Source organism: Marmota monax, unplaced genomic scaffold, assembly GCF_021218885.2.
Source record: "Marmota monax isolate L192 unplaced genomic scaffold, Marmota_monax_Labrador192_F-V1.1 WCK01_AAM20220418_F8-fsc00013, whole genome shotgun sequence".
Taxonomy (NCBI): Eukaryota; Metazoa; Chordata; class Mammalia; order Rodentia; family Sciuridae; genus Marmota; species Marmota monax.
The window spans coordinates 19,366,455-19,379,466 of record NW_026692202.1 but is presented as its reverse complement, the minus strand read 5'-3'; the positions used below and the strand labels follow the sequence as shown (position 1 = coordinate 19,379,466).

At 40.1% G+C, this 13,012-nt stretch overlaps 1 protein-coding gene across 1 annotated transcript in view; it reads right to left on the bottom strand.

Moving 5' to 3' along the window:
- Ube2j1 (ubiquitin conjugating enzyme E2 J1) overlaps positions 1–12,356 on the bottom strand; it is a 31,468-nt gene extending 19,112 nt beyond the window's left edge. Inside the window, exons 1-5 of the mRNA XM_046431501.2 lie at positions 12,101–12,356; positions 3,498–3,571; positions 2,635–2,766; positions 503–587; positions 149–254 (exon numbers count right to left, since the gene is read on the bottom strand). Coding sequence (XP_046287457.1) covers positions 149–254; positions 503–587; positions 2,635–2,766; positions 3,498–3,571; positions 12,101–12,131 — 428 coding nt within the window. The 5' untranslated portion in view covers positions 12,132–12,356. The remainder of the gene's footprint in view (positions 1–148; positions 255–502; positions 588–2,634; positions 2,767–3,497; positions 3,572–12,100) is intronic.
- Between the last annotated feature and the right edge of the window lie 656 nt (positions 12,357–13,012).

Below are 13,012 nucleotides of genomic sequence, written 5' to 3'. Positions count from 1 at the left end.
GAAATTAGAATTGGATTTGTACAGCAGCTACAGAAAGACCAGATCCTGGGAGCAAGGTCACTCACAAAGTTAGAGACAGCCTAGTTCCTAACAGTCATCACCCACAATAGTACTCTCACCCTAACAAAAAATGAAATACACAACTTACTTTTTGGCAAGTGCTTTTCTTTCCTCAGGTGTGTAATCGAGAGAACCTATGGCTCCCTCTCCTTTTGTTGGCATAAACCCAATGATGGCTAGTAATGCTGTTCTTACTGAAATAAAAAAAAATTAAACATTAATTCTGAGTTTTTTTGCAAAAGGAAAGAGAGAGAGAGAAGGCAGCTTTTAAGTAGGGAGATTGTATTACAATGCTGGCAAAAATCTAGACATGGATTTTTATTATTATTCAATGACACCAAATTATTTATCCGAAAACAGCTTCAGTCTCAAGAGTCTTTTGTATTGTTACTAATTGGTTGAAGTCATATGAGATTTATATTCACTATTAATTAATACTTACTACTCCATGAGGGCTGCCAAGTTTCAGGATGATGTCCTGAGATGCTCAAGCAGATTTTCTTGCCCACTTCAAAGCGTCCATTAGCCTTAGAAATACAGAGTACATTTAAAAAATTAAAAATTATATATGTGTACCTAATGTTTTATACTTTCTAAATATATTTTATCTTTATATTGATATGTAAATAATAAAGATATTTTTAAAAATAATGTAACTAACAGGAACACACATTTTTGTCTTCTTATAGATATTCCAAAAATACAAAAATACATGTTGGATGCCAAAATAATAATAAAAGCTGTTTTTAGAAGGTGTATTAGCACCTTTTTGAAACTGAGTTGTATAATCTAAATAATAAACATACAAAGAGATATTGATGCCCTACCCTGTACCTCAGATAAAACTAGGGTAAGTTAGGTCCTAAGATAAAATCTAAGGCCTCGTGTCACCTAACCTGGTATTCATGAGTAAAAGCACAGAGAAAAAGGCTTTGAGACAGGAATGATTTGCAGAAGGATGATGCCATTTAATAAGATAGGAACACAGAAGAAGAAAATCAAAGACATTTCAGTTTTGGACATGAATCTGCCATCTTAGTTGGAAAGCTACTGATAATGTCCTGCAGGCAGGTAGAAATGTAAGCATACTGAAGTCTAAAAAGAACATACAATACCACTGGCATCTCTTCCCAGAGGTAAACATTAGGCCATTTCATAGAAATAAAACAAAAAAGACAGCTACAGTGTGAACCTGCAGAACATCCATTGTTAGTTCTCCTAAATAAGAAGTTAGATATAAGTTCCATTTTGGCAGAGACTTATAACTTACTCTCTGCTGCACCCACTGGGCCTGGCACAAGACTTACATTTAATAAATGTTTACCAAATTAAAGTTAAAGAAGACTTTTCAAAACAGAGGAAGTAAACAAGAAGGAGTGCAACACTGAATATCAGGAGGTCAGGGCCAGTTCTCAGTGTGGTAAATCTAACCATACCACGAGGTAACTAAAAAATATTTCTGTACTTGTTGGTAAAGAACTGCTGCCGACTACCCCCACTAATGCAAACACACACAAACCAAGTTTCCCTTCACATCAGCTTCTCCCTCAAGACTACTTGGCTTTTCCCAAGATCTAGCAAACTAAATGATGTAAGTCCTGACTACATAGTAGGGTACAGGAACCTGCTTCAGCCCTACGCTAGCATTAACAATTTTCAGAATCACTCACTACTTGTTAAGTGGCTTTTATACACCAGGAATTTTACTGTGTGATTCTATCGCAACAGATAAGAACATTGAACTTCAAAGATAGTACGTATCCTACACACAGTGTAATGGAAACAGTGTGGGTTTATAGATTCTAAAACAAATGCTGGCTGGACATATACCTGTAATCCCAGCAGCTCAGGAGACTGAGGCAGGAGAATCTCAAGTTCAAAGCCAGCCTCAGCAACTTAGCTAAGTTCTGAGCAGCTCAACAAGATCTTGTCTCTAGTGAAAATATAAAAAAGGGCTAGGGCTGGGCACAATGGCACACGCCTGTAATCCTAGCCACTTGGGAGGCTGAGGTATTAGGATTACAAATTCAGGGTCAGCCTAAGCCACTTAGGGAGACCCTATTTCAAGAAATAAATAAATAAATAGGACTGGGGGTGTAGTTCAGTAGTTCAGCACTCCTGGTTCAATCCCCAGTATGAAAAAAAAAAAAAAGGATACACTCTAAATTCCAGATCATCTCAATGAGGTAGGCATCATTATTCTCATTGTGAGTATGTGGAAACCAAGGAAAAGAGTATTAAGATGGTGGGACATTAAAGGTATGATATACACTAACATTAGCAGCCCTTTGTTGAGTATTTAACATGTGCCAGACATTGTGCCTAGCATTCTGCATATATTAATTCATTGAATCCTAACAACTTGCTATGACATTTATGCATTCATTAATAGCACTTCTCAGACATGTCAGCTTCCTAGGAATTATTTTGAGGGAATAAATGGCAGTCCCAGATCTAGATGCGAAAGGTAAAATTACAACTTTATCTCTTAATGAAAATGAGTATGCTGACTATATTTTGCAGCCCCTGGGAAGTGTTAAATCACAATCGTTCCCAAAAGCCAAGAATTCTTACCGTTAGGAGAATAATGCTTGGTGGCTTCATGGGATACTCTGGTGGCAGTACTATTCGTCCATGATAAACTCCTCCATCAAAATCAGAATCTGGGGGCCCTCTAACTGTGAAGTGCCATTCAAAAAGGTTATCCTGAACAAAAAAAAATAATAATAATCCAAAAGGAATCAATAACATTAAAAAGTTTGATAATTATGAATATTAGAAATACTGCCAAGTGGGAAAAATCAAATGTTTTATATCATTGCTAGGCTAGTTTCTAATGCATGAAAATCTGAGAAATAAAAGTTAAATAAATATTATAAATAAAAGCTATTTAATCTATAATGTAATAAATGCTTTATGTCTCATAAAAGCTAAAACCTTTTTAACAAAATGCATTTAAAAACTTCTGAATGTTGGGCTGGGCTCAGTGGTAGAGCACCTGCCTGACACATGTGAGGCACTGGGTTCCATCCTCAGCACCACATAAAATAAAAAATAAAATAAAAATAAAGCTATTAAATTTTTTTTTTAAAAAGTTTGCATAGACATCTGAAAGATGTCTATGTAAAAAACCCAGGTCAAGGCACTGAGTCTTCCAAACTGTAAAGTGTCTGAGGTTCTTTTCACTTTCTTTCCCTCAGTCTCAAGACCTAACACAACTTAACATAAGATCCATTTAGACAAGAAATCTGCTCTGTCTAAAAGTGTGATTCTGAAGACTAGTGAGATATGTATGAAATAAGGAATAAAATAGATCAATAAACCATATCACTCACCTGTAATGACTCAAAACAATAAAAAAGCAATTTTAAAGAACTTATTTTAAAGATTAAAGTATTTAATTCTTCCATATGAAAAATATGGAGATAGAAACTAACCTCCAAAGGCTGCGCATGGTAATGATCTGTTGGATCTTTCAATTCTGCAGCTTCTTTCATTAAACGTTTAACAGCTAAAATAAAATTCATAAGATAGAGATATTTAAAATATGCTTTTCTGAGTGATTAACACAGACTTATAAGCCTAATGAAAAAGTTCCTACTTCAATGAAAACTGTGCAATTCAACTAAATAGACAGTAAAGGTTTAATTATGGGGTAACAGTAATAAACAGAGGGGTGGGGGATGGTAGCTAGACATTATAAGAATGGCATACTTTGGAGGCTGAGGTTGTGGCTCAGTGGTAAAGTGCTCACTTAGCACATGTGAGGCACTGGGTTTGATCCTCAGCACCACATAAAAATAAATAAACAAAATAAAAGTACTGTGCCCATCTACAATTAGAAAGAATTTTTTAAAAAAAGGAATGGCATACTTTGGAAGTTACATATTAAATTAAACATATAGGGAAGATACTACTTTTATCTTGTAAATACTTACATACACTTTCTATGTGATAGCATTTACCTAAGTTCTTTAAAAGTATTAACTCATCTAAAAAAAAAACTCATTTAATCCTCAAACTACTAGATTGGCATTATTTTTATCCTCAATTTCCAGTTGAGGAAACTGAGACACAGAGGGATTACATAACTTATTCAAGTTCAAATAGCTAGGAAATGACAGCTGGGATTCCAACACAGGCAGTCTGACTCTACTTGTTAAAATGAATTTATTAACAAAAATGTGCCTTCTGCATCTTGTGCCCAATGAAAAGTAAATCCCCTTATATCCTCAATCTTTTGGGTCTTTCCACCATTATTTTGCATTAACTTAATAGGGCTGTTCCAGAAGTCCAGTGATTCTCCATAGCCCTAATTAAATTTCTTTTCAAAAGAACTCTTCAGGGCTGGGGATGTGGCTCAATCGGTAGCGCGCTCGCCTGGCATGTGTGCAGCCCAGGTTCGATCCTCAGCACCACATACAAACAAAGATGTTGTGTCCGCCCAAAACTAAAAAAAAACCCAAATATTGAAATTCTCTCTCTCTCTCTCTAAACAAAAACAAAAACAAAAAACTTTTCAGCTTAATTAAAACCTCCAATGCACTGACACAAAACTATTCTCCACCTCACCTACACTTAGATTCATTTCTATTTTTATCCTCACCCTCCACCATTGAAAGTCTCTTTCATGCTCCCTAATACATTTCAAGTCTGGCTAACCCAACCCAATCATCTTATTTGGTGTATATATCCCAACAGCTAGGCATGGGGCTAAGGCAGAGGCTCAGCAGTAGAGAGCTTGCCTGGTGTGTATGAGGCACTGGGTTCAATTCTTAGCACCACATATAAGTAAATGAAAATAAAGGTCTATAAACAACTAAAAAAAATATTTTTAAAAAATAGCTAGGCATTGTTGAAATGGGGGGGAAGTCACAGACAATGGCACATTAATGCCATTACAGAATCATCACCAACAACTTCCACTAGGACACAATGCCACCTAATGTTCCTACATTCCCTGGTAAGACACCAGCCTACTCTCTTCACCTAGCACACTAAGACAGTTACACACCTATCCTCATCTCTCCTCTTCCACCTCTTTCGGTTAATAACAGCAGCCTTTTATCTCCAAGATAACTGCCTTAGCAGGAGCAGAATTAAAGCCTAGCACCATCTGCAATCCTATCTCTATCTGTACCCTTTTTCCCTCCCTATTGGCTCTCAAAATTCAATCCTCTGATATGTGCTCTGAATCTCAATCCTTCTCACTTTAGGTTAGAATCCCTAAATTAATGACAAAGTCAGAGGGAGGACTTCTCAAAACGTTCCTCAAAACTACTAGTTCAATATGTGCTACAGAGAGACATGCACAAGATGTTGGGAGGGCTAAGTGGGGATTTAACTTTAGAGCAGACAGAAGAGAAAAGGAATCAGGTACCCATATCTGAAAAAAATAAACAGGTAATTACTCATTTGGGTATGACTAGGCAGAGGGAATAATAAAAGTAAAACGTGTAGAAAATAGGTTGGAATGTTATAGGGAAAGAGGTTAACCAAGAAGCATCCACATATATATAATCAGAGCAGTTTGGGATTATGACTTTTCCACAAATTATCATTTGAATCAAAGGCTCATAGGCTTTAAAAAAGCTTAAGTCACTACCCTAATTCATAATTATTAACATTCTTTTCAATCTCCTATTCTGAACTAAGCCCCTGTAGGCAGAGACTTTGTTCACTTGACCATCAAATATTCATTGAGTTCTCAACTAGGTGCTACAGCTACAATCATAAACAAAATATAGTTTGGTCACCAAGGAGCTTATAGTTGGGAGACAGTCAATAGAAAATGGCATAATAAATGCTATATTAGAAACATACACCCTCTTTCTCCAAGTTCTAGACACTAGGCTTTGTTCAATTCTTTAAACACATTCTACATTCTCTCTAGTCCAGGCTTTCCTACATAATGTTTCCTCAGCTTATAAAGTTGCTCCAACTCCCATCATCATCTGGACTGGCTCCCACTTTTAAGATCTTGAGATAACTTCCTCAGGAAGATCTTCTTGACACCTTCCTTTGTCCTCCCCTCAGAGAGGTAACTAGCGAGATTCTCATCTGGACAGGAGTAGAGACTTGAAATGCTCTCTAAAGGATTCTAATGGCCACTCAGGTTTGGAAACCACTGCTATAGAGACTTGGCTGAGTCCCTTAATATACATACTATACATCATCTTAACACTCTGAGTTTTGTGGTGGTGGTGGTACTGGGAATGTTTTACCACTGAGCTACATCTTCACTCCTTTTTGTTTATTTTGAGATAGGATCTCACCAAAGTTGCTGAGGCTTGCCTCAAAATTGTGATCCTCTGGCTTCATCCCTTGGTGTTGCAGGATTACAGGCATGTGCCACTATGCCTGACTTATATTTTAGTTTCATAAGGTTCATCTCACTTGTAGTTACTTGTTTAACCTCTGACTTTTCTGCTAAACTACAGTAAGGACAATGTATATCTACTTCACTGCAGCTTCCTCTGGGCTTAGGATGGAGTAAGGTCTCAAATATTATCTGAAGTGAATGTTAATGTCTTTTTCGAACATCTCTCTTTCCAGACTCTCATTAAAGGCGATAGTTTTCAAACGTACTTGACAATAAGACAAAATAATTTATTAAAGGAAAACTTAAATGAGAATCCCAATATATAAAATGATACACAACCTGTTTTAGTTGAAGAGAACAGTACAGAAGGGCCTGCAGGGCCTACTTGCCTCCCATCTATTTCACTCCTGAAGGAGCCATGAAATAAGTATTGAAAACAAAGCCACATGAAAATATCATTATCTTAAATGAAAATTATCTAAAATAAATAAAATGAAGGAAGAGCTTGTGAAGTTAAGTAGTTTGGTTGCTATCAGCAATCAAAAATGCCAGATATTGTTTTCCTTCATTTCTCATCAGCTGGCTGAATACAACAATAATCATGCTGAAGAAGTCAGACTTAGGTCGTTCCATACCCTTATCATATTTTCTCTGCTTTGTCCTCACTTAGCTCAGTTCATAGGAGAGAAGAAAAGAAACACCCAGTGGTACCTCATATTATTGTGGGATATATAAAAGAGTAAGAATTGCTATAAGAATACATCTGTACCAATCCTGTAAAGGAATTATTAGTTCTTAGATCACACAGGCATATGTCATGTGAAGCTAGAGCCACATAGCCAAACAGAAGGTAAGATCTGTTTAGTGTTTATATAATCTATTTTTATGAATGCTCTCATGAAAAGGAATAGAGAGTCTGGATTTAGAACTGCACTAAATTTTTTGCTCTGACATTTTGCAGCTCTAAGTCTTTGAACAAGTCACTTAATGTAGCTCACTGTTTACATTTGTCAAACGAAAGTCAATAATTGCTTCATATCATTCTCCTTTCCTTTTCACCCCTACCATTCCCCCAGGTCATGTATTTTAAAGGTTAAAAAATGATCTTGGATAAGGCTGGGGGTATAGCTCAGTGGTAAAGTGCTTGCCTAACGTGTGAAACCCTTGCTTTGATCCCAAGCACTACCAAAAAAAGAAAGAAAAAGAAAAACTGAGATATAAAGCCTTCTCAATGATTCTCTCTGGTTCAAAAATCAGGCCTTGGCATCTGCAGATGGCCTTATGGCATGGCTCCCTGGGCTGCTGCACAGAACTACCACTGCTATAGGATAGTTGAGGCTCCACTGCTATAGGACAGTTGAGGCTCAAAGTGCTACCTTGCAACTAGGGCTAGAGCAGAGTCTGCTCTTCCTTATACCCCATCACTTGATTTCTCATGGCTAGTGGAACTTTTTCACTGTAGCTACTCTCAGTTCTTTGCAAGATTATTCTATGGAACCCTCCTCTTATGTGGTGAGATAAGCCAAGGAAGGGAAGGTTGAAACCTGCATACCTGTTCTTCTTATAGATACTACCCTGGACACTCTGAATCAAAGCTCTAAGCTCCTTGAGCCCCGGCATTAGCCCTCTTCACATGCCCACTCTAGCTCACTGGGCTTCCATTGAGGTTTGGAGCCAAATCCTGCTAAAAATAAAGGGATCATTTATAGAACTCTGTGTCCCAAACATTAATTTCTCTTGTAAAGCAAATATCTTAAAATTATTGGTTCCCAAAGCATGAGTGAAATGCAGAAGGCAGAAATATTGAGGATGTGAATCCAATATACCAACTGCCTTTTCCTGCTCCCATAGTGAGTAACATTTAAGTAAATGTTTAAGGACTAATTTTTAGCATCAAAAGCTCCTGCAAAGGTATCCATTCAACATACATTTAAAGAGTGTCTGAGTGCTGGAGGCAGAGAATGACCAAGACCTGCTGCCTGGCCTCAAAAGGCACACAGTTAAAATTAGAAGGACAGAAAAATAATTACAACACACTGTGGCAATACTATCCAGGTACAAGGACTACCTTGAGGGGCTGGGAAAGGCTGAAGCTTTAAAAAGCTTGAAAAATAAAAAGGAATTCTGGATGTTTTAAATGAAAAGCATTTCAAGCAGAGATTCCAACAGGAACCAGCACATATGAGAAAAATTATTCCATCTGGAGAGTAGTTCAGGCAAAATGAATAGATGGTAAAAATATAAAGGAACACAAACATAATGGGCAAAGAGGCTAGTGAGGAAGGCAAGGGTCAAGACTTAAGCAGCCCTGCAGGCCAAGCTAAGCAGTTTATTTGAACTTTATCCACAGCTATCAGGATGCCATTGAATATTCTATAACATTAAGGCATGATCTAATCAGTTTTTATTTCCTTTTAATTGATTTGGTGACAATAGTGACTGAAGGCTGGGAGGAGGGGAGTTATGTGTTTCAGGATAGGGATAGTACAAAAGAGTTGACCAAGAAATCAATAATTCCTACTGGTGCCTGAGTGCGGTCAAATCCCTGAGATGAGAAATACCAGCATAAGGAACAAGTCTGGGGTCTGCGAAGGAGAGAAATCTAATGCGTTTAGTTTTTATATCTCATTATTTTTTTCAATCTGTAGAAAATCTGAGTGAAGATGTTGAGTCATCAGTAAATTCTATATATTTATAGCTTAGGAGAAAGGTCTGAGTTGGATAGTAAAGCCGGGAATGATTAGCATGAAGGTGAGGTCAACACCAGCGGCATGAATAGAACAGTGAAGGTGGGGGGGCATCTTTGGACCAGTCTCTCATGTTCCTATCACCTGCTGCACGTGTCCACAGCCTCCTTCTGAGGAAAGGTGCTAAGGAAAGTTCCTTGTATATAGGTTTCCCTACTTTGAAGTACAAGACCCTATCACCTGGGGCAGAGGAGAATCAAACAGGGATCAGAGAGCTTGATCCAGAGACAACTGCAGGCTAATCAGAAGTTTATGAGGTGTCCCTACACAGAGCTCTGTCCACAATCCCAAGCCCATTCCAGAAAAAAAAATCATAAAAAGATTTCCCCCTATGAAATGAATAAATGGACACAGGCCTTTAACCAGCTGTCTGTATTGTTTTCATTTAATTTTCCCATCTAATACAACCCCACGTCAGATAAAAAGGATGTGTGGTGTTTTTAATCACTTGCATTCACATAGGCATTATCAAAGGTCTGAGAATAAAACTAAGGAAAAAAACACTTTCACTATGCCTCTCAGCATTTTTAGTAAGTCCCACACCTCATCTAATTCATCCTTCTCCAAGAACTCCAAATGATCCAGACAATAAATAAATAAATAAATAAAAAGATTTAAAAAAAATACTTTTTAGAATGGCAACATCATCTTTGCGGAAATAAAACCAAAAAGAGAATGCAATTTTTGACACAGCTACAAGGATGTCAACCAAAGTGCAACCAACTGGTAATAAGCTGCATACTTTGGAAATCTACAGGATTCTGGATAATTTCTAAAGTTGGAGAATTTTTAAATCTTAGCTATACTAGCCTATCAAAACTGAACAAAATCCCCTAACAACTCTTGGAACCCCAAAAGTTTCCATTCTAACCTTCACTACTACTCACACTGCATTATTCTCTGGACATTGCACTAAGTATCCCAGCTGTCCTAATGAACCATGCAGCTAAGGAGTCACCACACGATTACATACGTAAGTTTTTTGTGGGGGGTTATTTGTTTGTTTTGGTACTGGAAATTGAATCTTTCCTTTCTTTCTTTCTTTTTTTGAGACAGGGTCTCACTAAGCTGGCCTCAAATTTGTGATCTTCCTGCCTCAGCTTCCCGAGTTGCTAGGATTGATTATAGGCGTTTGCCACCATGCCCAGTTTCATCACAGAGTTTTCTTTAAACCAACTGCTATCTAAAAAATTCAAACATTCTACCATTGAATCTCAAAAACTAAACTTTTATTCTTTCTCTTTGATCTTTTTTTCTATTCCTGAGATTCTTAAGTGATGAGCTTTTTTAATTTATTTTTTTAATTCCTGAAATTCTTTTTTTTTTTTTTTTAGAGAGAGTGTGAGAGAGAGAGAATTTTTTAATATTTATTTTTTTAGTTTTCGGTGGACACAACATCTTTGTTTGTATGTGGTGCTGAGAATCGAACCGGGGACGCACGCATGCCAGGCGAACGCGCTACCGCTTGAGCCACATCCCCAGCCCTCCTGAAATTCTTAAGTGGTGAACCTACTGAAATTGAATCTATGTCTTAAGACATTCTTACAGAAGTCATAACCTTCAGCAGACTATAGTCTATAATGCCCAAAATTTATTGACTGATTTTACACAGTTGGTCACCTAAGGACCTTTTTTTAGCCTGACAGCACTCAGGCCAATAAAGCTGTTCAAGCAATATTCTAGAGCTGTTTTGCATATTCTGAATTTTGGGGGGTGGGTGGGAGGAAGGGTACTGGAGATTGAGCTATGTTTTTATTTTTTATTTTGAATATTCTGAACATTTTTTTTAAAAATGAAAGATTTACACCTGGTGCAGTGGTACATGCCTATGATCATGGCTACTAAGAAAGCTGAGGCAGGAGGATGGCAAGTTCAAGGCTACCTGGGCAACTTAGCAAGAATCTGTCTCGAAGTTAAAATAAAAGGGCTGGAGATGTAGCTCAGTAGTAGAATACTTACCTAGCATGTGTGACAACCTGGGCTCATTACTCAATACCACAAAAAAATAATTAAGGATCCATAATGTCAACTCTTTCTGAAAAGACGATATCCTTGCTCATTTCTAATAGGTAGCAATCTTGGAAAGAAAATTCTAAGCAGCAGCAAGAATTGGTCAAACCATCAGTAACATCCCATGATTTACCATTCAGAGCTGAACTGAGGTTCTTTCTCTTGACAAATTTATCAAGATACAGACAGAATAAATACCTTTTATGGAATCCATTGATTAGTTAAGTTCTGTCTTAATCTGAGAGAGCTGGTTACTTTTCTTGCATTTTTTTTTAATGCACCAGAAAATAACTGGAGACTAGGGTTGTTTGAGCTGCTTATGAATGAAGCAGGGAAATTCAATGCGGGAAAGAAAAATCTTTGTGACTGAATTCAGATATATATCTTATTCAGCTAGTTTGACAAAAATCATGGTTAAGTCATGACAAAATCATCTCAAGTGCATGGCTCAACTAGTTTTTTGGCTCTTTGGTTAAACATTTTAGTTGCAGAACATTTCCTTCGTGTGTGTAATTCTATTTGCTCCAAATGCTGCAAATAGGATATTTAAACGACCAACACTCTAATGTGAGTGAATCAAAAAACTATACAAGTCCAGCAGCGGCGGCGCGGAGGGGGAATCACTACGGTATCAAGGATGCAGGTACAGCAAGGGGCTGTTGACTATTACCCATGGACATCACCTTTACACCTGTTCTTAGGCACCAGTTTATGACCCGGCTCTATGGGGCGAAAATGGGGAAAGGAGAGGCCGGGTGCTAAGGGGTTCTGGCGGTTCCCGGGGAGCCGCGGCGAGAGCCCGCCCCGCCCTGCGGCCTGCACCTCCCGGGCAGGCGGCGGTCTCGCGTAGAGCGCGGAACCGCGAGCGCAGCCGCGAGGAGTGGGGGGACACGTGAGGCCGCCTGCGCCGGGCCCTAGGGCAGGGGGTCACTTCGCTCTCCCCGCCCACCGCACTGCTTACCCGGGCTCTTCAGGTTGTAGCGGGTCTCCATGGCGGGTCGCTGGAGCGGCTCGGGTCTCCCGGCCGCTGTCACCTCCTCTCGGCACTGCCGCTGTCCGGTCTCAGCGTGGCTCGGGCCGACCGGGTCTGGCCGAGGGGCCTCCGCAAACGCCGCCCAGCCCAGCCGGGACTGCGGGCGGGGTAGCGAGGGTGCGGGCGAGGCGCGGGCTCCGCGGTGGCGCCGCCTCCTCCGCTGCTCCCCCGCCTCCCTGAGGGCCGGGCAGGCGCCGGCGCCGGCCGGGGCGTCGCTGAACCGGGCGCCCGGGGTGCAGGTCAACCTGCTTGTCTGGCCGCGGGCCCAACCCCGCCGCGGCCGCCGGCTTGCGTCACCCGCCCTAGCCCGGGTTTTGTGAAGTTGTCCTGACGTGGCAGTCGCTTCGTGGCGGCCCGGTCACTCAGCGGCCGCCGCCCGCCAGCACTGCCCTTCGGAGATCTGCAGGAATGGGCGGCGCTCTCGCAGTGCCTTCGCCGCAGCCCCCGAGGCTGACCTTCGCGGGCCACCCGGGGTCCCCAGGCGGTGCAGCGGAAGCGGCGCTGCAGGCGGGTCCGGGACCTGGCCCGGGAGCGCTGCGGGTGGCGAGGGCCCACGGGGTCGATCGCGTGCAGTGCTTCTGGGTCCAGTAGCTGTTTGGGGTGGGGTATGGGCTTACGTGGGGGGAAGCCAGCGATGAGAGAAAATCGAGTAGGATTTTATAATGATTTTCCCCTCAGACTTGATAAGATGCAAGACGCCGTTTTAGGCAATTCGGGAAATTTAAAAAATAAAACTTGTCCAAAAATCAAACTGGGAGTCGCATTGAACTTAAGTGAAAGAATACGAGTATGAAAGGTTAAAACTCAAGGGACACACTTCATACTTCTTTGTGGAAAGAG